This window comes from Channa argus, chromosome 17 (assembly GCF_033026475.1).
Source record: "Channa argus isolate prfri chromosome 17, Channa argus male v1.0, whole genome shotgun sequence".
NCBI classification, from domain to species: Eukaryota; Metazoa; Chordata; class Actinopteri; order Anabantiformes; family Channidae; genus Channa; species Channa argus.
In genome coordinates, this window is record NC_090213.1 from 2,310,267 (window position 1) to 2,337,245 (window position 26,979).

Consider the following 26,979-nt stretch of genomic DNA (forward strand, 5'->3'; position numbering starts at 1 on the left):
ACGGTAAGTGATAAATCACGAACTTAGGGGCTATTACTCAGAGATTTGCGGGTCTGGGTCGACAGGGGAAAATGCAAGCGAGGGAGAAAAAGCCATAAATAAACTCGTGGGAAATAACCGGGAAGAGGGTGAGAACCCGGCGTGTGCCAGAGAGGATACCCGGGAACCAGGAAGTGGTGGTGGAGGATGTGTGACGAGGAGACGGGGCCCAGAAATACATACGATGCTGGAGAGTCACAGACAGAAAGTGCTGTCCGCTGAGTGATTGACAGGAGGACAGGACACTGTTTGTGCAGTAGTGTGTCTGCGGGTTTTAACACACGCGCGAGTCTCGGGGGACGTGTCCGTGCACGCGCAGCGCTGCACCACGAAAACTCTCACGCTCACTAACGATAAAAGTGATTCCTCCAAACGCTTAATCGCGACTAAAATAACTCCACTTGATCATCTTCCATCAAAGGCCACAGGACGCGGACAGACTGACAGAAGAAATGTAAGTTGACACAAACCCAGTTGTCAAGAGAAAAACCACACGAAAAGAAACAAATAACAGTCGCCAGATAGACATATGTGGGACATGTCCAATGACAGGAAGTACATTAAAGAAGAAGACAGGGACAGAACAACACGATACATACAGCGTGTTGCTGCTATTGTCCCTTTATTTTTATTCTATTCGTATTATTATTGATTCTAATGTTCCAGTCTTTTTTTTTTTGTCATTTTCAAGTTGTCCTGATCCAACTGCGATCACAGAACGTCGTCCTTTTGCAGCTGGGTCTCCGAGGGTCCTGCGGGGGACAGGACGAGCTTTGATTGGCAGCCGACTCAGCGAAGGCACAAAAGAAAGTGTGAACACTTTGGAAAGACGTGATGTTGACGTGTGAAAATACAAATGTGGAGGTTTTATTTATTTTTCAGGTTTGTTGCTTCATCCTGGAAACTCACACCACAGTCCCCGGCTCCTCCCTGTGGGTGATGGTGCAGGAACTGAGTGTCCCCGTCTTTGCCGGCTGCTGCTTCTCACCTTCGTCTCCAAAAAAAAAAAAAAAAAAAAATGAAATGAAATCTCCCAGCGGACTCAGACTGAATGCCAGGGATCTGCCAACCACGATGGGACACCGCCAAGACAGGAGCAGTGCTGCGGGAGACTGGTATCATCCCATCACCTGCCGTTCTCTCTAAACCAGCCCTGATCCCTTTGATACGAGGCCTGCAGCCCGTCCCCCACCTGCTTGGCTGTAGCCGCTCACATGATCAGCAAACCTCTCAAAAATAACGGATTTCCTACTGAATTTTGTTAAAAAAAAAGAAGTTAGTTATTACATTTTGTTAAAAGCGTTTCTGGCTGATGCGTTTTGAATCATTTTTTGGACAACAGACGTCCACGGCACAGATGATATTCTGTGATATTCACCCTCCCTTTGGAGAATCTCTTTCTTCACCCTCATTTTCTAAGTAAATGCTATTGTCCAGACAACACCTTGTCTCAGACCGAGTACAAGTACTTACATTTGAGAATACTGATACTAAAGTGTTTTGTATGAGTGGCTGGACAGTAAAACCCTCATCGGTCCACTGCAGTCCAACCAAGTCCTGTGCGAACTGAAATTCTCACGTGTTCTTCTGCCAAAACAAATATGGCGGCGACCTGTGTTTATTAAACTTTAGCTCAAAAGTACAAAAAGAAAGAGAAAGCAGACACACAGATTTCGGGCGACGTGGACAAGCGCGGACAACGTGGACGGTGAAGGCCTGAAAAAACAAACGACAACAAGTCATATGTGTTATATTGATATTGTCATCACTAAAACGTCCGTCCAAGCCCTCAGAAAGCAGAGTTCCCTGGGAGGGTGGGGTTGGGCAAACTTTTGTCCCCCTTAATTTTCCTAAAACAGCTGTAAACCACAGACATTTTCCCACCTCCACCTACCTGTGGAGGTAACACAATGGCAGATTCCAGCCCCGTGCCAAATACTGGTATCCGCTCTGGGACATCCCTAGTGTTGTCCACAATCACCACCGGCACTGAAACCACTAAAGAATCATCTTTATTAATGTTTGGTCGCTATCAGCCTGCATTAGCTCGCTCGTCTGTGCCATAAACCTCCGCTGTTGTCCAAAAACTGTACACGCACGTTAGCAAGGCGAACCTGTCAACTGGCTGACGCGATCATTCGTTAATAACGCACGGTCAGCAGAAACTCCAACGGAGAGCCAGTGGACTAGATGTTTTAGCGTCTGTATGGTGATTGTGGACAATGGGATTCACGTCCTTTAAATGAGTGGAAAACCAAAACAATTAGCTGAAAGATGCTAAAAAGGAACAGTGTGTGTGTATGTATCAGTCAATTTCTAAGTATCAAACGATCACTTTCATTTTTAAAGCTGCAGCCATTGATATTTAGAGTCAGTACCGGTTGTTGCAGCTTTAAAAGTTAATGACTAAACACAAGCTGTGAAACAAGATGCAAAGACACATTATTCTATTCATATTTATTTGAAAACAACAATCCATTTTTTTCCACTTCTACTGCGATTCCTCGTTGCAACTGGGGTCATACATGATATTTGTATTAATTCCACAGAACACCATCACAAACGTTACCCTTTTAATATGCACGTTTACCTTTTTTTTTTTTCGTCTTTTTGTTTTTGTATCGTCGTCATTTCTATACAATGACTTGTGCTTTGATATCTTTGAAAGAGAGAAAGAGATTTTTTTTTTTTAAAGACATCATTGTCGTCATGATAAGTGTACATAACAGAGGGAGGATCGAAATAGAAAAAAGTCGTAAGAAGAGGATATACTGGTCGAATACACACCGATACAGAATACAGAGATACACACTCACATCGGAGCCTGCGCGACTCCACCCAAAACTGTCAAAAAGAGAGAAGAGTTGTGTCACTGAAGATCCCCACAGCCCCCGACTGCTCCCTTCGTCTCCTGATTTTAGGATTTATAGGATGCTAAAAATGCTATTGTTGCCTTGCAACAGATACACTCCCTGCTGGTGAGCAGAGTTCTGGCTAAATATTGCTTAGCTACAAAAGGGGCTTCCAGGAGAGGAGAAGGGGATTACAGAAGGGTCCAAAAAAGCTTCAGAGTCACATGTGTTAAACGTATTATTATCATTGTTTCAGGCTGTTTGAGGGTTCAGAGCAAATCTCGTCTGAAGCCATTTCAAAGTTTGCTGATCAGAGTACTGGGACTTTCACAGAAGAAATATAAGGTGCATTTGTCAGACAGTTTGGTGGATTCGTTTGTATGTGCGTCCCCAGAAACAAAGCCATTAAATAGGAGTTTCCGTTAGCCACAATGTGCATGAATGCCAAAAAAAACCCAAACAAAACTATTTATATGAGTGCGTTTAAGGGCGTCGACTGAATATTTACATGAGCTGGAATGTTTTTCCCCATTTTCCAGTGAGGAGGAAAAAAAAAAACAAAACAATAAAATCATTTCAAGTCGTGTGACAGAATGGGGCGCTACCTTTTTCATCGGTGTATTATTAATCTTGCGGGTGTGTTGATGAGAGGGTTTAAACCAACAATTCAGCAGAACGCCCCGGCGCGAGAAGGCTTTCACTTAATGCTGAGAGCAAATCCAAAATAACACCACAAAATTGAGTTTAAAAAAAAAACCAAAAAACAAGCAAAGTCACAACCGGGGACAAGGAGAGAGCAGCCGAGAAGATGTACAAGCAAACTACCGTAGCTGTAATGTGAATGTTAAGTGCAGATAGACTGATAGATAGATTCTATATACTGTATGTATTCATATACTGGGTAAATATTCTGCTAAATCTTACTTCTATGTGTATATACCTCCAAGTAGAGGGGCCTCGCTCAGACGTATATAAATAGGTCTAACATATAAAGCCGTATTACAGTGTACACATCCTCGCCCTAATGTAAGCGATAGCAAAAACCCATGCTTTACATAGAAAAAGGCATCCACGACATTTAAGAAAAAATGTACAATTTATGAAACATGGTAACAATAATAAATAGTATTATAGAATTGCTGCTGTACACAAAAAGCCATTTTTTAAAATTTCACTCATATAAAAATATGTTTTAGTGCAACCATACATCATCATCATCATCATAATAATAATATCCATAACTTCACATCGCTTGTCGAGACTTTTAAGGTGTCCAAGGAAAAGAAACACAGGAAGTGGGAAAGAAGAAAAGGGGAAAGACGATTGGACGGGGGGGAGTGAGGGGGCGGGGATTGTACTGATTACAAAGCTGCTGATATGCCAAACGTGATAACTGTATGTACATTTACCTTCCTGCTCTGTTTGCTTATAAGAATATAAGCCCAAAAAAAAAAAAAAAAAGAAAGAAAGGTGAAAGAAAAGGCACACACGTAGCTGTCCGTTGTTTCTCGGTTACATTTTTTGACGTACCGTTTTAAGTAGAGTTCTTAATAGTTTTAGCAGATTTTGGTCGTGCGTATGTGTTAGTCTCCACATCCTAAAATTGTTTAAAGTCTGTAGATGAGAAAAGGTCTGCTGCGGTCAGAGGAGGCATGCTGTACATAAAACTGCAGAAATCCATGTGTCTTTGTCTGCACTGTGTGTGTGTGTGTGTGTGAGAGAGAGAGTGTGTGTACGCATCATCAAGAAAAATGTGTGTAACGTGTGCAAAAGTAATTGTTTTCTCTCTCTGTTGCACTTCATCCCTTCCTATTATCCAAAAATGTAAAAAGAAATCCATCGTTTCTGCTGCCGCAGCACTAGGATGCGTCCTTGCTTCTGTTTGTGCTTTCTGCCTCCCTGTCTCTCTGCAGCTTGACAGGTTTGGATGCTGTAGGAGGCTGGAGGGGGTCAGATCCGGGGCTGGCAGGAGGGTAAGGGCAGGAGGAGGAGGAGGGCATTGAGGGGTGGGAGGGCCTGAGCTCCAGGCTGCTAAAGTGCTGCATCTCGGGACCTTGAGGAGGTGACGGCGAGGGGTGAGGCGATGGCGGCGACATGGAGGTGGATGGCGAGCGATGCTGCTGTTGGAGTCGGGAGTCGAGGGACAACGAGGATGAGGAGGAAGGAGCTCTGCCTCCGTCTCTCCCATCGTCCCCCCTGCCTCCTCCCCATCTCTCGGCGGGCTCCTCTGAGTCGATGCAGAGCGAGGCAATGGCCTTGGTGCAGGTCTGGATGTTCTCCTCCTGTTCCTGCCTCACTCCTCCTCCTTTCGCCTGTGAGGGCGGGTGAGGTGACGAGGGCTCCCCCACAGCCTCCTCCCCTACTGCTCCCCCTGGTCTTCCCCTCTCACTGAAGGAGTAAGCAACATCGCTGGTGGTGGAGTCCTCCGACGTGCTCTTCTGTAGTACTAGGCGGGACGCGGCCTGCTGCGCCCCCTGCTGGGCCAGAGGAGTGGTGACGGACGTGGGGATGGAGTGTACCATCTGGATCCCTCCGATGGGGATCATGGGGAAGGGTGAACGCACCTGAAATCAAAATTGTGTTTGCAGTCACATGTCAAAAGGACTCAAATCCCTCACTGATGTACTCGTGTGTTTGTGTTTTGGAAATAAACTAAATCTTTATGAGCATTTTTAGTTGGAACTAGTCAGTTTGAGGCTACAGAGAGAAGGTGGTGTTGTTCATTGGATTTATTGACAGAGTAAAATGGGAATATTTAAATGTGGGTGTAAAAATAATTCATTTTCTGCACCACTTTCTCTGTATTGCTTTTTTGGGGTTTGTTATTTTGCTCATTTTAACCAGACAGCTCTGTCAAACTGTCTCAATAATAAGTAGCCTAATGAAGTGTGTTGTCAAAGTTCTTTACGTAATTACATGCAGATTTTTGCAACAACAAAGCTAAATGAAGGCAGCAAAGTAGCCCAAAACCTACAAAAATGATAAAATAATAAAAATGAAAAGTATAGAGATAAAATAAAATTATATAAAAGATATTAAAAAATATTAAAAATCAAAGAAAATAAAGAATATAATTACTGCTACTACATTTAGTACTTTTTAAATTCAAATACACAGTTGAAATGTACAAATATAACTAAGAGCTAACTAATATAATACATACAAATACATAAAATACAAAATAATCAAAACATTTTTAAAAATATATCAAAGAAAATAAAGAATACAATGCATCAATGAAATCAATCGGAGCTGTATTAATGTAGTTTAAAATGCATTTAATAAATTACAGCAATGAGGTACCTGAAGCTGAGAGTGAAGAGGAAGGTGACTGAACAGGCCTTGGTTAGGTGGGCTGGACTGGTTACCACGACTACCACCCTGGTCCTGTTCCCCTGGTAACGGTGAGCCTGGATGATGCTCCTGGAAACAAGAGGAGTTGGAATAAAATACGCTGTTGCCCGTGGACGTAACCGTGAATTTCCCTCCACAAAGACTCAGAAGAAACCTCTGTTTATTTTTAAGTCTGACATTTCAATTTTGAGACATAGCAAAAAGCCACAAAAGAAACACAGACACACACACACACACACACACTCGTTGGACGGTATGAGTTACAATAAACACACGTTTAAATCACTGTGATTAAAAAGCAAATACTATGGAGCAAAATAAACGAATGAGTTTAAATGAAAAGGAGAAAAACAGAAATGTGTGTCTGAAAATTGCAGCAGGTGGTGAAAAACAAACCGGCGAAGCTTCAGTCAAAGCTCCTGTGCCTGAAAAATGGCTGCTAAGACATTAATCTATCATTTGAAGAGCGGTTAGTTATCAAAGCCGAGCCTGCTTCACGCTTTGTTTAAGTGGGAGCAGCAGCAGAAGTTTGGAGTGAGGCTCTTAAGAAGAAAAACAGCCACGTTATTAACCACACCACCGCCAGCCAAGATCCCATTACCACCAAAACCCAGCAGCCCTATCTTCAATCATCCCTCTCTCCAACACGCTCTGTATTCCCTCACCCTCTCTGAATGTTTGTGCTCCGCCTGCCAGACTACTTTCTTCTCCTTGCTTTTGTCTCTGAGAGTTTCTCTGTCGTCCTCCTTCATCTAGCTCATGTTCAAGTTTTCCGCCTCAAACGCGCAGTAAATTACATGTATGTACCTCAACGTTATTTTTTTAAATGGATGTAGTTTATTTTGAACAAAAACTCAAGTTAATAATGTATAGTAAAAAGTTCAAGTCATCGCTGGTGGCCGCACTAGGTTTGACTGTACAGAGACAGGAAGTGTGCAAAAGAACTTTGAGCAAGCTTCAAAGAGTAAAGTTGGAGGATTTGATGAAAAGTCTGAAGACTAAATACGATCAGACTCTTACCGTCTCCATTTCTGCGCCAGTTCTGCAACTTCTCAGAGGTCCAGACTCTCCCTGAGCCAAGAGTCCGGCGTGATGAGCTGACCTCAGGCCCCGTGCTCCACTCTGCTGGCTGGAAGTCACAGACAGACACACGGGCAGCGTGAAATCAACAACGTCTTCTTGTTTCCCATTAGGGAACAGAACAGAATAGGGGACAATGACGGATCGTGTGTTGTGATGAATAAAAACACGAGTAAGTCACCAAAAATACTACTGCGAGACAACATTAATGAGATCAAAGGTAAGTTAAGTGACACTTAAGTATCAAACTATTATTATTAAGCTAAAATTAAGTGCAGCTGAAGTGATGTCTGTCAGGACCCCCTCCGCTCGGCTCACCTTTGGTTGTGGAGGTGTTGGTGGAGCCCTCGCCGAGGGGAAAGCGGTCGGATCATCCCCCTGCGGCCTCGTGGGGAAAGGTCACGCTTGTAGTCTCTTCCTGCTGGCGATGTGGGTCTAGACAGAGGGGAGAGCAGCGAGAGGTGTCCTCTCCTGGGGGAGAGGTCCCGCAGGTATCCCCCTGCCACCCCAAGGTCTCTCTTGGGTGAGATGTGGCGCAGAGGAGAGAGGTCCCGCCGTGGGGAGAGGTGTCTGGCACGGGGTGAGAGGTCGCGGCGTGGGGAGAGGTAGCGGCGAGCAGACGGTGAAGAGGAAGGGGAGATGGGTGACGGGCAGCCGGAGTGGTCCAACCCGGGTGAGGACAGGCGGGAGGAGGAGGAGGAGAGGTCCGGGGAGGGGACGGAGAGGTCTTCATCCATGGAGGACGAGGATGGAGGAACCAGTAGCCTGCTACCCAGCGTCTTCTGGCCTCGCTGGTACTCCATCTGACTGCAATCCCGCCCAGCCAGGTCGCTGGGTACAGCCTGTGGTGTGATCTGGATGCTTGGAACTGTGGTGAAGTAGCCAAACAGCGGAGGCTTGTTGACGTTTCCAAGGACATCGGACGCCGAATGGTGAGACAGGTGAGGAGCAGAGTGGGAGGCAGCCACGGCTGTGATGGACAGGGAGGGCAGGCTGTACGGCTGGGGGCTGGTGGAGCGCGAGCGAGTCTTTGGAGTGGAGTCGCCGTCGTAGTCGTCGTCGTCGTCGTCGTCGTCTTCAACCTCATCGCCGTCCTCCTCTCCGCCCTCGGAGTCGTCTGCATCTGAGAACTGGTGCTCCACCATTGCACTTACGGAAATCTTCTTAGGCCTCTGACCTTCATCACCGACATCTGGAAGAGGAGGAGAAGGAGAATAAGAGAAGATCAACATCAAATTGTATTTATTTATTCAAATATTTGCTTCAGCCAGAGGAGGAAACAGCTGAGTAGGTAAGAAAGAAAGAAGAGCAGAGAGGAGAGAAATAAAAGAAGCTGGGGAAGAAGAGGACATGAGCTGAGCCATTAAACACCATTAAAGACCAAGAGACCGAACCCTCGACACTTTCCAGCAGGATGGACTCCAGCCAAAAGTCGCTGTACAGTAGCTGCAAAATTCCTATTGGCAGGTGACAAACTATCAATCCAACACGAAGCTGTTGGACTGAGAACAGATTTCCTGGGGTGTTTGAGTTTGATGCAGTCTTTTCCGGTTTGATTCTGGATATTTGCTCTGTGTTCTGTTTGGCTCCTGCAAGCGCAGCGGACTGAAGCGGCAGCTATTTGGAGTTAACAACTCGAACTGCTAAGAGCGGAAATCCGATTTTGGTGCAGGTGTTTAACAACTCGATGGAGCAGGAAACCAACTGGTTGGCAGGTTAAATGATGCTGATCACAGTATAATCTATAATAATTATTTCAAATGTGACAATAATAAAATAAAGTTATTTTACTTTAATCTATTGTTAGAATTTATAATTGAATAAATACTAAGAAATGACTGAAACAATTAACATGTTAGTTCACCTCCTAAAGGCCATTCAGTGCTTTTCCTCCTCTGTGGGTTCCTAAACTTTTCCATGCTGAGATCCCCCCGGTTTCGCAAGATCTCTAAAGATATCAAGAGCATTTTCCACTCAGGCTCAGGGCTCGAGGGTGAAAACCAGGGCCTCTGTTTCGCCACCTGTTCGTGTGCTGTCCACAAATGTGTCCGCAGGCGTCGGCCATGCAGTGAACTGGACACTGGTTTCATGCAAAGCAGGTATGTAGTGTTTATTTCAACAACCTTGACACTGTTCTCGTGAAGCGGTTACACATGTTTCCTTTTTCCCCCCATGTTGTTCAGTCAAACACAACCAACAAAGCAGCTCCTCTTCCTGCTGTTGCTTGCTGTCAGATGTTGCGCACGTGTGGAACATGTCCACGTACGCATCCCCGATGGTATCAAAAGCCAAAGAGGTCACGGCTTCAGTCTAGCGTTTCCACCACCAGCAGACGGTAACTCGGTGCTTGTGAACGCAGCTTCGTGCCACAGTGCAGAGACGCTTCATGCTCCGTCCTGCTGTTTATTTCGTCAACGTTTTACACACTGTTCTGATTGAACTGGTCACAAACGCGAGAATTTCAGAGTTTAAAAAACTGGTCCCTGTAGTTCTCTGTCAAGCTCTGACAGGAAAATAGTCGGGGCCTATTTTCTGAGGCAGATCAATCCACATCCAGTGAGTAATTACAGCAGCGTGATGGCGTATGTGGTGCAAAGACAACAACAGTGTTCAAGAAAATGAAGTAACACGTCGCCCCGTGCAACCGTGTGACTCACTGCTGTATTTTAGGATGTGTTGTGTTAGCAGCATCATTGTGGGTCGGGTTTGTCGACGGTAAGAAAATTGCCGCCAGACTGATCCTGCCACAAGAGCAGACTGACCGAACTGTTTAGGGGCCGAAATCCCACAAAAGGGCCCCCGAAAACGTTGTTTTCAGACGGAGAGAGGAATATTTCAGCTAATTTGCAGCTTCATTATCAAGTCATCAAATGATTAATGGGGCACTGAACCCCACTCATCTGTTCAGGAACTGTCACAGCCTCCAGACGGCTGATGAGAATCTTATTATTAGTGAGTGTTTCATGGGAAATCACATCCATCCCACTCTGAGCCCACAACATCTTCCCCAGTAATCATTTTCAGATAATTTCCATATCAGCTGATTAATGGGGCGTCGGACTCCGTGGCCCAAACTCACCAACCGGGCTGTGTCGGCAGTCAGAGTTTCTATTACTGGGTTAACTCATGGAAAATGCTTCCTGGAGATCTTCGTGGGAAGACTTTACGCAATAAAAGAATTTTTTAAAAACCTTTTTGAAAGGCAACTCGTGTGTCAAGTGCGGCGGCTCGACGGGATGCTTTCCATTTCCAGTAATCGGGTGGTGCAGGGAGCATGGACTCGATAGCACCGTGTCCCTGCAGGCCCTGCTGTTTGTGTGTCTGAGAGAGAGAGACAGTGTGGTGCATGGCCTCTTTGGGGGGGTTTCCTACCTCCTTCTTCTGCCTCTGTGTCCTCAACCGAGGACATGGAGACTCCCAACTCCAGGCACTTTTTCATATGAGCCTTAGACTTCATGTGCTTGGTCAGGTTTCCTACAAAACACACACACACACACATTAACGACTCTTACTGGAAACCAAAGGTTGTTTGGCAGCATCAACACAGGACAGTGAAATGGAAACAGAAGTGGTGGAAGAAAGAGCGAGACCACAAAATTACAATTTACAAATTATATATAATGAGAAAATGACCCAACCTGGTCTGAACTCTGCTTCACTCAGATACGTATACTGTATAAGTACCGCGGGGAAATGTATCATGCACAAACTGTAATGGGCCTTTATTAAAGATTAGATATCTGCGAGTCAGCGTCTTCACCCTCTGATGTGATGGTGGTTCCTGTCGGCCCACAGCTGCAGGAAACAGCCACTCTGCATGTTTTATTCATTTACTAAAACACTTTGGGATTAAATTCCTCACCAGTGGTGAGGTTTTCTACCAAAAACCCGCTTTAAAAGAAGAGAGATTTGGTGGATCAGCAACCAATTGGATGGTTATGAGACATTTCTTGTTTTCAATCCTTCCCAGCTCGACTCAAACAAATACCGTATGAATCTCAGGGAGAGTAGCTACAGTATATGAGAAGTCCTACCTTTCGTCTTGAATGCAAAGTTGCAGAACTTGCAGACGTAGGGCCGGACGTCGGTGTGTGTTCGGATGTGCTTTTTTAACATGCTGGGCTTCTTGCAGCGGATGCCGCACTCCTCACAGATGTATTTCCCTCTACCGCGACCGCGGACGTAAACATAGTCCTCGTTGGATTTGTACCTGGAAGTGAGAGCGAGTGTGAACACAGGGCTGAAGTGTTTTCATATTTTCCGAATCCAGAAGAATCCTTTGTTAGAAGGATGTGACTGTCAAACTAAATCCAGTTGATACAAATAAAATAGTCGTAAATTACAGTCATCTCACATCAAGATACAAAAGAGGTGAAACATTAAATGATAAGTGATGAAGAAGGAATAATATTCATAATATATAACATAAACATATTGTTATCAGTATTAATTGAAGTATAAATTGAACATTTTAGATACTTTAAGTTTGTTCTTTAAATGATAAGTAGCCTGGCTCTGAGCTAAATGGGAAAAATCCAGAAAAGTTGGGACAATGGAAAATGTAAATGAAAAAACGCTTTGTAAATCACTTACGTCTGTTTTTGTTTGCAAATAGTACAAAGATATTAAAAGTTAAAACTTAGAATTGTATATTTTTTTATCACATTTGCTCATTTTGAACTGCCAGCAACATTTCACAACTAATGGAGTTAATTGTAAATCTGTGAATGAAAATGTGTGTCGAAGACCTGAAGAATAATGTTTCTTAATGTAAAATTGCAAATAGTTTGTGGACTGAAGCCAGTCAACACAGTTTGTCTCCGCGTCCACAAACGTACGTCTAGAAACTCTAGCATGGAAACCACACCTAGACAAAGATCCAGAAACACCACCACCACCACCACCTTCTCTGAGCCGGAGCTCATTTAAAGTGAAGTGGAAAACTGGCCTGTGGTCTGACGAGTCCAATATGAAATTCTTTTGGAAATCATGGACACTGTGTCCTCCGTGCTAAAGAGGAGAGGGACCATCTGTTATTGTTGGACGCTTTTGTCAGACTTGAATGTAAAATACCTCAGAACAATGTCAGAGGGGGAGGGAGTAAAACGTACACAATCTTCCCTGCACCTTTTAAAGACAGAAACTGTCCCGTCTTCACCTCGTAACTACCCAGCACATTCATCAGTCGCAGCTTCTGAGAATCCCACGTTAACTGGCCAGTTTGTAACCTTCCAGTCATGTGGGACGGTCTTTGCTTGAAGGGGTCACAAGCTAAAACAGGAAACGCTGCAGAATTCCACCTCTGCTTTCTGCTTCTCCTCCTCGTCCAAAAGAGCAAACAGAACCACACTCGTCCTTTTTGTCCCGCTCATTCTTCAACAAGCCTCTTTTTTTTTTAAAAGCCATCACTGCACTGTCAGACATGATTTCCAATCTCAAATGAGGCTTCGAGGGAACCAGCGGACACTTGGCAGCAGGATCAGTGCATGTCTGCATGAGTCTGTCTGTCGAGGAGGGAAATTACCACCAACCACCAGTCAAATGCTGCTAAATTCTGTCTGTCTTCTCTCCACCGCAGAAGCATCACTTTCCTTTTTTTCCCCCTTTTAATGTGACAGAAAAAAACATTTTCTTTGTGGTAAAATAGCAAAAACGGCTGGTGAAGTGTGTCGTTTCCTGTCCTGTCTGCAGCGGCTGGAAGTGTAGGTAACAGGTACTTCAGGCCAAATATCAGGTACATCAAACAATCCGTCTGCATCAGCGAGGGAGAATGTGTCTTTCAACTGTGCCGCCGAGTGGGAAATACCTCTGAACGCTCGTCTGAGCCGAGACGTTTACACAGCTGCGCCCAGTTATGAAAATGAATTATTTTGTTTTATTCCGTTTAATTCACAGCACACGGTAAGACCATGAAGCAGATTTCCTTTCAAAACTACTGACGCTTTCAAGGGGGCCACAGTAAAGTCGGTGATGGGGCTGCTTTCGCGGCCAGAACTCGCACTTTATGGTTTTCTTTCATCCTGACAAATTTTTTTACATGCTGTTTATGTAAGTGCATGTGAACTTTTATCCACTTACTGCTCCTTAAGTGTCCTTTGGGAACCAATGAGAATGACTTCACTGTCTGCTGCATTTAATAACTCGCTGTATATGAGGCTGAGGGTATATTTGCATGTTGGTGTGTGTCTGCACTGTGTAACCTTGGATCCATTGGCTGTAAGACTGTAAATCATCACGGCACTGTCTCACACTTTATTTGTCCTCTCAGTCTACATTTTGGGACCATTAGCATATAACTAAAAAAGAGGATTTATTATTTAGCAAGCTAAACCTTTTTTGGGGGGGGGGGGTCAAAATCTGTAATAGATCCCAAGTGGTTTTCATGCCAACACATTCCACGTCTGACAATAAAAAACTCATCTTGGTCAACTGGAAATAATCTCACTGGACACCGAGTTTCCTAAATCATCAAAACGAAACCAAACCTTGCAAGAGCAAAATCTAAACACAAACAGCTAAGTGTGAAAAATCGGCTGAATAATAATTTTCAACATCTGTGCAATGAAACAATAAGGAGGGAAGATTTGCACTCGCAGGTAGATTTCAGTAATGTGCGGGCTGCTACAGATGCAGACACATATGTTTGATGCCACGTGTTAACTACCTAAGGATTTATTTCTGCAAGACATCACTCTAATTATCTGTCTTTGTTCGATGTTCATGTTCAGAAAGAAAGACAACTTCTGTCTTTTTCTCCAAAATATTGTCAACAATCCCCACACAGACACTGAAACCAGCACCGGACATCAGTCTGTGACCTGGATCCGTTTGTTAGCATTTTCCAAATGCTCTGAATCACAATAACGTTGTTCAACGGTCTGAATTAATCCAGTCAGCTGCACATGTGCGAGAGCTCAGGTGGAAAAATGACTATGAATACGGGCATTTGAAGCGAAATTTAGATAAACTATATACAAGCAATAAAAAAGGTTTTTGCTCAAACTCTTCAATTGCAAATTGAAGGTGATAATATGAACTGCAGTCACACGGAGGTCACTTTAGAGAATAAGATAATCAGAATAAATAAATACCTTTAAGTCTGTAAGACAAACCTAATGAGGGACGGATCCCACTTCCCAACCGTCTAAAAAGTGAGGGCATGAATTATGAAAGCCGACATCCAATTACAGCGATGCAGCTCAAGTCGCTAGCCCGTGATGGGTTTACCAGGCGACTCCCGGTCTGACTTTCTCCCGCACAAATTAAGTCCAAAGAGTTGGTTGTAAAAGGATAAGTCTCTTTTTTTCAGAAACATAAGAAGATTTTCTGATTCATAGTGACAACACACATCTCCTGAAAGTTCACACACAGGTCGACAGTGTTCATTTGGAGGAGTGTTGAGCAGTAACAGCTAAGGGAATAACAAAAAGCAATCATGTGTCTGACGTCTCACTAATAAAAAAAAAACCCAAAGGTGACCGAGCTTCTGCAGCTCTTGAATATGAGATCTCTTAAACCTTTAAATCTTTATATTCTGGCCTTCTGATTCGAATTCCTCTCGTTATTGCTTTTCTTTCTGGTTTTATTTGTCTCGTTTTTTTGCAGTTTTTCACTGCTGTGTTTTGCTGATGTTTCAGTGTTAGAACCTTGATTTCCCAATGTGAAGGACTTGCACCGTGACATGCTATCGATAAAAATATATTGGATGGCACTGGACCTATTAAAAGTAAGAGAACAAAAACCTCGTGCACTACTGACCTGCGCTGTCACACTCAGTGCTTTAATCAGTAGGATGATTGATTTTTGAACATTTCAGCTCTGTCAGGCTTCTTAGTTTCAGCTTGTAATGTTAGAAATCCCAGATATCAATCACTGTCAAAACCTAACCAAACATTCCTCAACGACTTTGCTTTTTGTGCAGCAGATGTCACGGAAATTAACTTTACTGTGTTACTGTGCCAAGAATGAAACAAAACAAAAAAAAATAATAATAAAAATTGATGTCCCGAATCTGAGACACCGATGTAGTCGTATCGATTAGACGTCTTTATGAAGCTACATATATGGCCATGTAAGACAAGTGCTAAAATAATTTCTGTTCTATTGGAACAGGTTTATGTGACTGGCTATTTTGCTGAACTTACCCTCCTTCAAAGATCTTGATGCGGGTTGGTTCGGCGGCAGGCTGTTTGACTGAGACCTCTTTCTCCACCTGTTCCTCCTTTGAACGGTCCCACGGCACCACTCCCTTCATCTTCCTTCCAAAGTTAGAGATATCAACTGGCATCAGCTCCGGCTTCAACTGCATTGAGGAGAGAAGAGGAGCAGCATGAAGAAGGGAACAGGAGGCCACAAAGAAAAACGATTAATTCCTGTGCTTGTGGTTCTTTGTCGTGTTTGCACGACGAAATGACTGACTCAAACAGGCAATACCTGATCAAATCTCAACTTCCAGGCCACAGATGACACCAGTTTTCCAGAGCTGGGCGGTGACATGGCAGAGGTTGTGTACATCGAATCTGTGTTCCTCTTCTGCTTAGACCTCAGCAGGGCCAGTGCAGCCTTGGTACTGAGGTTCAGAGGATTGGGGTTGTATGAGCTCACACACCAGGAACTGTAGACAGAGCTGCGCAAGGCTGCCTGGGTGCTGTTGGGTTTGGTGTAGTTCAGGAAACACCAGCTGACTCTGCTCATGGTGCGCAGGCTAGGGAACTGGAAAAACTGCTGAACATCTGCCACATCAGTTAGTAGCAGTGTCTGGCCCGCTGTTCCAGATGATCCTGCACTTTGTTTGGCAGCAAGTTGAACCAGCATGCTGACGGGGATTTTACTGGGTGTAGGCTTTTTTGTGTTGTCGGTCTCTTCTGCATCGTTGGAGGAGCCCATGGAGTGAAGGCTGGAGATGGCTTCCGGGGCTGAGTCATCCACATCGAGCTCCTCTGGGGAGTCCCGTCCACCTGAAACTGAGGACCGGTCTGTGACAATCTGGAGAGGAGGGGTAAAGCTCTCGGCCCAGGATACATCAGACAGGTGGGGGGCAGAGGATCGGACGGGAATGGCAATTTTGGGGGCAGTGGGGAAGTCGCTTAGTGGAGGAGAAGAGGACATCCTCTCAGATTCATCCATGGAGCCTTCACTCTTCAGACGAGTTCGTTGTCCTCTGCCATTCCCCTTGTCAGGCTTGCCCCCGTGAGTTCCACTCAGCTCCACAGCGCTCATCTCCTTAACAATTTGGCCATACATCCTCTCCTCCTTCACTCTTTTTTGTTGCTTAGTCTCGATGAAGAGCTCCAGAGAGCTGGCAGGGGAGAGCATGCGTTTGCTCCCTCCAATGCCAGATCCTGAAGCGTCTGTGGTGGATATGGTGCCTGACGTTAGTGACAGTGGGATCCCTGTGTTCAGGCATTGCTCCGGCGGTGAATCTGGAACCTTCCAGAGTGGGTAGTGTAGCGCTGCGGCATCAGTGTGTCCCAGGAAGTGTGATAGGTTGAAGCCTGCTCCACTTATGCCTCCTGCAATTCCTCCAGATGGTTTGCTGACACTCGCAACACAAACTGGAGGAGACATGTTTCTGTTGTCAGCGCTGCCTAGCCTAACTGAGCCTACCCCATGTGCTCCGCTGCCATGGGCTGTTATCAGCTGGCTAACACTGGTGTACATAATACTACCAAATGATGGCACATGAGTTTGGATCCGCACAGGTACCAGCATAGCAGGCAGAGAAGCATGGGGGCCCAGGTTCTGGGTGGCAAAGACAGGCTGGATCTGCTGCAGAAGCATGGGAGAGGCGATGGAGCTGGGCAGGGAGAGCTTAGAGGAGAGAGAGCCAAAGTTTTGCTGATGTTGCTGGGACAGAGGCGAGGTACGAGATGAAAATGTAGCGGGGTACATCTGAGAGTTTGGATTTTCTGATTTCCCATCAAGTGACTGTTGATCATGGATCTGCTGCAGAGGGTGGAGTGATTGATGTTTGTGAGGTGGGTGTGTGGGCAGGTTGCCAGGTGATCTGATGTGGAGTTTTTGGAGCTGCTGCTGGGTCTGGAGCGTGAGCGGCTGTCTGGGTGTCTGTCCAGCCTCCTGACCCCAGAACAGTCCCGGTTGCTGATAGGAAAGGAAGGGGGCTCCACTCTGGTACTGCTGGATTAATTCCTTGTTCATGACCTCTTGACCTGGATGCTCCCCTTCAGATGAAGAGCCCTGGGCCTGTAGGCGATGTGTCTGGGACCTGTTATGGGAAAGAAGGTTGATAAGCAATTGTTGATAGAGTAGCAGCACTGAATAATGAAAACGATGGAATTTGGTCCATTCCAGCACAGACAAGACAAGCTATAATTTTGGGTTGTAAAGGAAAATAATGAGGTTCCTACCTGCCATAGACAGGTTCGTCCTGCAGGCTGTCCTCGCTGATACTCTGTTGAAGGAGATGCTGGTGGTGCTGTTGGTGAGATCCTACCCCAGGATATAAATTGTTAGAGGGGACTGTGTGTTTTGTATTTTGAAATAAAATGAACAAAGGTCCCATATTTAGGCATGTACGTACAATATGACAACACAGATTACTTACCACCTGTGCCAGCTCTCTTGGTTCTGCTGGCTCCTTCGATGCTGCTGTGGGGGGATCCTACTGGTCCAGGCCATGGGCCATGGTCCAAACTCTCCTGTTTGATTGACATCTCAGCACTCCCTGCTTCGTGGGGGACGGCCTCTGGATAAACACTCAGTGAAGCCTGTGAAATGTATGTGTGAGCAGGCCAGTGAAGAGGGTTCATTGCATTTTGTTACACTTGTCAAGTACAAGCACGGTTACGCGGTTAATGTATTCTGGATACAGTTTAAGGACGTTCGAAAAAATGTGCCACTTTCTAGTGGCGTCTTGGATCTTTCTGAGCCCTCTTTTCCCTCTAACATGTCAGGGCATCTAATGTTCATTGTCATACTAAAGACAAACAAAACACAGCTGGAAAGTTCTTTGCGACTAATTTATAGTCTTTGTTGATTTTTTTTTTTTAAAAAGTGACAGTACAAAGGAGCTTTTAATGTTACCTGTCGAACAAGATATCCACGCCGGCGTTCCTTCATTGCAGAGGAACTGGAGTATAGCTCTCCCTGTCTGGAGGATGACAAACTTCCATAGTCAAATGATTTGCTTCGCATTTCGGGCAACTCTGTGGGCAGCGTGCAAGGTGCCTGCTCTGATGAAGACCTCCTCATCTCCCTCTGCTGGTGGTGGCTGGAATGACCACTGCCGGGCACCGTCAGGAACTCCGACGGCTTTGCACCACCAGGGGGCAACGAATCATCCTGGTGCAGAAAATTTTTTTTAAATTTTGCCACTTTATTTGAACTTAATGGGACCATTTACTAAACGTATAATTTGGTACCTGTTTGGTGGGTGAGCCCGACTTCAGGCCTTCCTCTCTGTCAAATGACATGGACAAGGAAGAGGAGTGGGACAGGTTGCTCTCCTGACTGGGGCTGCGAGAAAGGCTTGTGCAGGTTGACTCAAAGCTTGATTCTCCAGATGAGTGTTCCATATCTGCCAGGCGCAGTCTTTTCTTCTTAGGTGGGAGCTTTTCTGATGGCATCTGGGACAGCGTGTCACTCCTCTGTGGCAGCTGGAACTCCTCAACATGCTGCTGCTGCTTCTCTGGTTCCTTGGACATTGGAGCATCTGTATCTTTCTCAGGCTTGTCTGGCTCCTCGGTCACCCTGATCTCAGGAACTTGGATGTTGGGTTGTCGGACTAGTTTAGGTTGGATGTGATAAGGCTGGCCAGGTGAGGCTGCAGCTGACGAAGACGACAGGGAGGCCAGGTCACTGTCACTTTGCAGCTGCTGCTCCATGCTCTCTGTCCTCAGTAGGGCAGATTCAGGACTCAGAGCATCTTCAAAGATTTCAGGGTCTGACTGTTCAGAGTACTGGCTGGACAGAATTTTATCTGAGGGCTGATATCCTGGCTGTTCAAAGGATTCTGACTTCTCGAAGGAATTCGGCCGGCTGAGGGAGTTTGTGTGCTGGATGACTGATATGACATTCCCAGCTGCCTTCCTGCCCTCTGAGTCAGGGAACAATGGAATGTCCTCAGAGCACATACTGGCACAGGTGTCAAAGCTGTCAGACTGGCTGTGAGCACTGTGAAGAGAGCCCTTCCCTGTAAGGATGGTTCTTGACCCATCAAGACTACCTGGTTTTAAGTCATAGTCCCCTATCATTTCAACTGAACCACTGCAGCTACTGTCACAATGTCCTGGGCTGTCCTCCTCATCACCAACACTCTTCTCTTTCCTCCTTTTTCTTGTAGCTATTTCTGACATGCTAACTTTAGTACCGTATGGGGTGTAGGAAATGTGCTCTGGGACTCCTGGGTTGCGTTCACCAACCTTCATACACAGAGATGAAGCTAAATTCTTAGGCATGTGTCCATAGACCTCGGCCTCACCTACATGTGCTTCGTTGGCTGAATGTTCAAATGCAGCCTGCCTTCTGAGTCGACGCCCTTGTGGGTAAAACACATCGTCCGATGTCATCATTTCATCAAACGAGTGGCTGCCCCGAATCCCTGGGGGGACACTGAGGTTAGGAGGGGAGGAATTTGGCATCGAGTTACTCCTAATAAGGGGCCCCGAATCTGATGGGGGTTCCAGAAGCCCTGTACTGCTTTGACATGGTCCTGTTGGATACTGTTTGGGATCTCCAGATATTCCGACATCCCCCCTGAAACAGATATGATCCTCAGATATCTTCCCCATATCCAGGATAGCACCTGGTTGCTTTAAACTAGCAAGGGCGCCTGGGTCTACCCCTGCCATACTCTGCCTGGATCTAGAGTTAGGTCGGTAGTACCAAGTCCGACCAAACATGATCTCTTCGTACGTCTTGACATTAGTATTTGGAGGGCTGATCGGCTGCTCTGCGCTGTCTGAGCGGGAAAAGTAGCCAGAGTCTGTGCTGCCTTTGCTGTGAGGACTGAGGAGGTTTAGGGACTGTGACATGGCAGAGTCAGAGTCGTGTCCTTTTTTCTCATTCAGCCTAAGGGCCAAACGCTGTTTGATAGTGGGGGAGTCGTCCAGTGAATGCGCTCTTCCACCAGCCTGCGATGCCAACATGTGGTGTGACCCTTTAATGTCTTGGAAGGGTGGGCACTCCATGCCTGTGGAGGGGACGCCCCCAGGCTTGGGGACAATAAGGATAGGCACTTTCATCGACCCCACCGACAGCTCTTCAGCCGAGTCTGCATACGCTGGTTCGACAGCACCTATACAGTTAAATAGAGTGGAGCAAAAAAACGAATCAGTCAACGTCTGAGCATTAAAGAGCTCTATACACATTATGCAGTGAATAAGTGAAGTTGAAAAGAATCTGGCAACGAACTAGGTTATTAAAATGACAAGCATCTAAGTGTTCTATTATAAACTGGTATTTAAAAAAATATGTTTTATCTATTAGGTTTTGATCATTAACATACATTGTCAAGCAAAGAACTACATACCGAGAAGTACATCTAGTAAAAATAAAAAGATTATTATTAATATCTCTAAGATCATTGTTGCAAAACTGGGCAGAAGTCACTTAAACTGACGTGGTTTCTGATAAACTGGGTGTTCAGCGATTTTTCACATCCAGCATATGTAACATGTATCTGATTGAGGGAAATTGACCTGTATTTTTGTCAGCTTCAAAGGAGATCTGCGGGATGAGACTGTCTTTGTCCGTCAACATGGTGGAGCCCTCCACACCTTCCTCGTCTGTGTCGGTACTCTGTTCCCCATCTGAGTGAACCTCGGCCTCACCTACTGGCGATGCGTGGTCCATGTCCCCACTGCGGGCCACGGCTAGGTCCGAAAACGGCACAAGTCCAGCCTTGATGGCATGAGCGTGTGACTTGCGATGCTTGTAAAGGTTGCTCTTGGTTTTGAAGGAAAAGCCACAGGGTACACACGGATATGGCCTCTCTCCGGTATGTGAGCGGATGTGTTTCTTTAGGACACTGGGCTTGGCGCAAGCACGACCACAGTAGTGACAGATGTACTTACCAGGCTTTTTTGGTTTCTGCTCTTTTTTGCTGTATCCCTCGTCTCCAGGCTCAGGGCCTGATTGAGAATATTGTCCAAAGGAGCTAGGTAAACTGGGAGATTTCTGGCGGGGAAACCTCCCTGCCCCGGCCCCATGTGGGATAGTGTGTCCTGGGTGTCCTACAGGGTATAAGTCATCTGAGGGTAACTGGCCAGCAAAAGGCCAAGCATGGGGCTCCAGGCCTGGCTGGGGTTTGGCTCCTGAGAGAAAGCGCTCAGTTTGGGGATGCTGAGGATATGGCTGGGCCAGGTAAGAGAATCCCATTGGGAACCCTTGAGCAAAGTGCCCTTGGGAATCCTCAGAAGGTGGACCTCCTATTGCCCCAACTGCAGACGGTCCAGATAGCAGCTTTCCAGAATTCCCTGTGATTGCGTACTTCTGCTGAGGCGCTGATCCCCCAGTGGCACCACCTGGCAAACTCTCGCGGTGTTTTGCCTCTGGGTCAGCAAAAGTGCTTCGTTTGGTGGTTGCAGAGGGCTCGGATGCCCACTTTCGTTGAAGAGGGACTTTCTCCTTCACAGGTTCCTTGTTTGAGCATTTCTGCCCAGTGGCAGCTGATTCCCGATCCTCCATATTAGTGAAGCTCTTCTGTGGGTTAGAAGAGGGAGGAGACAGGGGATAGTGGGGGGTGTGGGAGGTCAGGGGCTGGAGGGTTATGAGGTCCCGAAGCTACCAGACATGATAGCGGAACCTTCGAAGGTGGTCGACAAGTTCAAAAAAACATGAAACACCCATCCATTGCTTGGACAGACTGCTCGTAAATCCAGGCTGGACACAGGAATTAGGAGATGGAGGTAAAAGCGATGTTTTAGGGGACAGCATCAGAGACGTTTCTCTCCTTTTGCCATTTTGTAAACACGCTAATATTGTTGTGCGTTGTTTTTCTGTCCAGTTCATCTAAAGGCTTAAAGATCCTTTTCCCGTAGCTTCAGGAGACTTTCTCACAAAAAGACCTGCAGCAAATTGACAGAAAGAGCAGAAGCCAATTAGCACTGATGTCCAGCAATACAGCAATAAGAAATACATACAAATAAAGTTCCACAAGTCAGAGCTCAGCCTGACGCCTCCCTCCTACCATAAGCTGGTTTTTGTGTTGAAGTTGTAAAATATTCACATGATGTAAAGTTTTCATTGCTACATCTGCCAAGAACAAGAACGAGCCTGATGTGCAAATGTAAATGTCATCGATTGCTCATTTAGTTTCTTCACACTGAAATTCAGCGTTGCTTTTTTGCCTTTTCCACCCCTCCCTCCCCTCAGTGAGTCACCGAAGCGAAACCCACGCTGTTCCTAAAAAGACACAAAGGCTTAAAAATAGCACTGTGGAAGTGACGTCGGAGTGTCATAAGGTGTGTAGGCATCCAAGAAGGCCGAGTCGAAGAGCAGCCGTCACAGCTACCTTTCCTTCCTCTCTGAGAGTCAGAATTTGTATCTAACTAGTTATGTAGTCTGACAGAAAGCAAACAAAAGAGCACGTGCGTGCACAAACACACACACACACACACACACACACAATGAAATACACCCACATGCTTAGATACATTTGCAGGTACTGCAACTGCACTGCAAATACTGCAGTACACATGGTGTATATATGTGTGTTTCCGTTGTTTAACGTTTCTTAACCACACCAACACCTGGCAGCAGAGGAAGCACAGAGCAGCACACACACACACACACAGACACACACACACACACAGGCCTGCTGAAGTTGCATTTTTGCTTTGTATTTCCTCATCTCAGGGTTTAAATAACCTCCCCTCCCTCGCACTCTGATTGCGACACCCACACACACACACACACACACACACACACACACACACACACACACAGAGAGTGCCCTTAGTGCTGGTAAGCAGGTCCCAGTGACGTGTGCGTCTCGGGGCCCAATGTGAGATCTATAAATAGCAGTTGAGGAAAACATGCTGTATTCTTAGCAGCAGGAACGTTAACTTTGGGCTCCCTCCTGTTATTCATATGCTCCCCCCCACCCCCCCCCCACCCCCAAATACAAATACACACTCATACAGACACACAAACTCTCCAGAAACATTATCTCAGACTTGAGTCATATTGTTGTTTTTCCATGGTGTTAAGAGTAAAAGAATGTAGTCTACAACCTCACATAAGTTCTACTTGAAACAATGGTTAGTCGCCGTGGCCGGCATGAAACTCTGGTGCTGATTGGTTAGCTTGGGGGGGCCAGCTGACAGAACTGCTGTCCACAGTACAAGGATCGTAGCATGTGTCTGAGATGAGAATGCAGTGGGGATTTCATCAGCTGCCGGGCTGAAAGCGTGTGTTCCATCTTAATTCCAGATTCTGAGTGGAGGGTTTTTTGCGCCAGCTTCGCATTTTTCTTGGCATCTCACGGTTTGGAATTCTGGGAAGAATACTTTGCCTTACAAACGCCTCTTCGTATGTCAGGGCTCAGCCATGTGTTTGGATAATACTTCTTAGATGGAAACATGGCTGGTTTCCACACTAGCTTGACCCGACGCACTGCAACAGGAACCGACCTACTTCTCCTATTCCCAGTGCCACAAATTCACCCAATTTGACCACATTGTAATTGTGCTGTCAGGTACTTCCCTTGGACATGTCACAGGCATATTTAGTTTCCTGATTACTGATCTCTGGCTAGCGAAGTCCTGAAAATACCAACACTTTCTGTGACTACTGCTGCCATTTGCGGTTGCCAGTGGTTCAACCAGCTTGTTGCAGCTTTAAGATCTGCTGTCATACGCATTTTAACAGCTACAGTACCCGACCTGAGGACTCGCAGACCCATAATAACCCAAGAAAGACATTTGACCTTAAGCATACAGACACTTCTCTGTTTGTCCACTTTAAGCTTATGTAAGGTGACTAGTTTTGGAATGAAACGTGTTGAATGGTTGCAGTCTGCAGAGTGAGTGGGAGCATGTAGTGAATGGCTTACATAAAGCTTTATTCATACATGCACCGACATAACCTGCCCCAGTTCCTGTGCGTAGGAGAGACATCGCTACTGGCGTTGTTTATGTGTGTGTGTGTGTGTGTGTGTGTGTGTATACGAGCGTGGGAAGTGAGTACGCAAGGTCTGTGCGTGTGTGTGTGTGTGTAGGGGGGCTGGCAATAGGCATGACGAGACACCCGAGTTTAAGGTGGGTCAAAACAAGGCGCATACAGATGCTGTACACAGAGGTAAAAATAGAAACGTGCACACGCACTAAATCGCTGCTACAAAATGATTTATCAGAATGCTTTAAATAACCAGAGTTACTTAACATAAAGGAGCAGGGATCAGTTCAGCTTTCATAGACATGGAAATAGATCTAGGTGGTGTTTCATGCCCACTGAATGCTTTTCTCAGAATATCGGAACCTCATCTAAGGTTGTGTACGTGTGTGGGCAAATCGAACGGCCCTGCTTGTACAGAGCATCTCTTGTGTCTGCTTGGAACAGAATAACGTGTTATCACATTTGAGGGTTGCTGTAGGTCAGGGGTTCTCGGCCTCATTCCGTGTGGCCAAAAAGCAGCACGGGACGGGAAACAGCACGTCTAACAGGCCACACCACAAACATGTTGCTGTCGACTTCTGTCACCGGGCTCACAGCATCTCTGCTTCTCTGCAGCTCGGTATGATTTGGCCTTGTACTGTAGATTGTTTCCTCAAATTACTCTCTCAAACCAAATGAACACAAGCAATGAGAATTAGCTGTATGTCATGTTATATTTCATGTTATGAAAGCATAAGCACCTATACGACTAAATATGCTGCCTGAATATTAAAAGAAACTGTGAAACTGGGAAGATTTTTGCACAGTCCCAAACAGCACTGAGGCTTGTGTTTGATTACAACAAGAAGAGCCTTGTTGGACTGAAAATGTTCTTGCTGGGAGCTTCGAACTATTTGCCAGATCAATATTTTGTGGTTTGTTTCGCGGTGACCTTTGGCTGTGCTGAAGGACTTCATGACTGAGTCTTAGCATCCACATTTCATCCTTCAGACCTCGAGGCTGACTAAACAGATGTTCAACAGAAGTGAGGTGCATGCAGGTATGTACAAGTACTGTACTCTCATATGTGCATGTGCCCAAAGCCTCGAGCTATGAAGACTGTGTGGGCATTAATCATGCACTGAGAACAGAAGGCTGGGTGTGTGTGTGTGTGTGTGTGTGGGAGGCTGTTGAATCCTATGGACTGAACGCACTCTCTTTCTCCCCAGTTCTTCTTTACTCCATCCAGCTTAATTTGGAGTGACAGTCTGGAATAATGTTGCCAAAATGACAAGATAATAGATCAACACTTCAAATTCCTTTTGCTCTTCCATGAGTATGAGCATGTCTGTGTGTGTGTGTGTGTGAGTGTTTCGGCATGTCGGGTCAGAGCAGTGATGTATTCATCTCTCTCTTTGACAAACTTAGCGAAACTCCGTCTCTCCCACAGTGTCTTGTTCAGATATGCAGTGGATAACCCTCTCATTTACTTTCAGTGAAAGAGCCCAGGCGAGAGCGGAGCTACGCTTGTGTGTGTGTGTGTGTGTGTGGTGCCTAGTTATTCCTAATTTGGCCTGCCGGGGTGCAGCTTTCTAAACGGAATAGTTGGAATTCCTGTGACATGCAGATTTGTCTAGTCACCCGTGGGCAGCACAATATACAGTATGTGTAATTTTAAATGCCAAACCAAAGATGTTGACATAGAATGAGGGGAAAAAAAAGGGGAAAATAATAATACTGTGAGACAATGAAGGATGTCATGACACACTAGAATAAATTAAAAAAAAGAAGCTATTAAGTAACAGAAGAGGAGCTAAAGGAACCAACCAAGCAGAAGAAATAGGAAAAAGTTAACAGAAACCAAGTTAGCTACTTCCAGCCAAACGGTTAAAGGTCGAGCATCACGTCTGCACTCTGTGATCTTTGTCTGCAGCCTTGTGCCTCTCGACAAAGTCAACAGGGATACAAATACAAAAGCGCTCAAATACAGGGAACAATGGCACAAAGAAGAGCCTAAAAGTAAGGAGAGGGACTGAGGACATGTCTCCTTTGAGAATAGCAGTCGAGCTACTGCGGCTGGTATCGGGTTACACCCTGTACCTACACCAAATACATGTATGCAGTGGGACACACACACACACAAAGGCTGAGCTCATGTTTCTGAGTGGTAGGCAAAGTGTTCTGCTACTTTGGGTGGTCAGATAATGTGTAAATTATTTAAACACGTTACTAATGGTTTCCATTCAGCGATTAGCCACTTTATATACAGGCAGCGAGAGGGAGGGGGCGAGATAAAGAGCGAGAAGGGCCAGTCGAGGGCAGCTGGCAGTGCGCTGGTTTTTTCGGCTCTGCACTATTAGGCTCCAACTGGACCAAAACCACACACACAAAGCTCCATTAAATCACTACCTTTGATTTACCTGGAGAGAGACAGAAGTTACTGGAATAAAAGAGCTGGACTGAGGAGCGGCCGCACTGGGAATCGATCCACTTACTGGCACAATAACCAAGTATTTCAACTGCTCTCCAACATCCTATTTGTTAATCTATTACGGTGCAGGTTGGGCCTGATAATCAGACTGAATTACTGAACTGCATT

At 45.7% G+C, this 26,979-nt stretch overlaps 1 protein-coding gene and 1 long non-coding RNA gene across 9 annotated transcripts in view; one reads left to right on the top strand and one right to left on the bottom strand.

Annotated features, from left to right (window-relative positions):
• The first annotated feature begins 1 nt into the window (after window position 1).
• On the top strand, window positions 2–4,356 carry LOC137102653 (uncharacterized). Its single transcript, XR_010911249.1, has 2 exons — window positions 2–493; window positions 731–4,356. It is a non-coding gene; the product is annotated as an uncharacterized lncRNA (long non-coding RNA).
• hivep2a (HIVEP zinc finger 2a) overlaps window positions 2,482–26,979 on the bottom strand; it is an 89,512-nt gene continuing 65,014 nt past the window's right edge. For all 8 annotated transcript variants that reach the window (XM_067482367.1, XM_067482371.1, XM_067482365.1 and 5 more), the window contains 13 exons: window positions 20,984–22,351; window positions 18,707–20,580; window positions 18,369–18,626; window positions 17,890–18,052; window positions 17,693–17,774; window positions 15,759–17,550; window positions 15,470–15,627; window positions 11,360–11,535; window positions 10,698–10,799; window positions 7,644–8,517; window positions 7,266–7,374; window positions 6,195–6,314; window positions 2,482–5,455 (listed from right to left, as the gene is read on the bottom strand). In XM_067482367.1, coding sequence (XP_067338468.1) covers window positions 4,751–5,455; window positions 6,195–6,314; window positions 7,266–7,374; window positions 7,644–8,517; window positions 10,698–10,799; window positions 11,360–11,535; window positions 15,470–15,627; window positions 15,759–17,550; window positions 17,693–17,774; window positions 17,890–18,052; window positions 18,369–18,626; window positions 18,707–20,580; window positions 20,984–21,971 — 7,401 coding nt within the window. In that variant the 5' untranslated portion in view covers window positions 21,972–22,351 and the 3' untranslated portion in view covers window positions 2,482–4,750. The remainder of the gene's footprint in view (window positions 5,456–6,194; window positions 6,315–7,265; window positions 7,375–7,643; window positions 8,518–10,697; window positions 10,800–11,359; window positions 11,536–15,469; window positions 15,628–15,758; window positions 17,551–17,692; window positions 17,775–17,889; window positions 18,053–18,368; window positions 18,627–18,706; window positions 20,581–20,983; window positions 22,352–26,979) is intronic.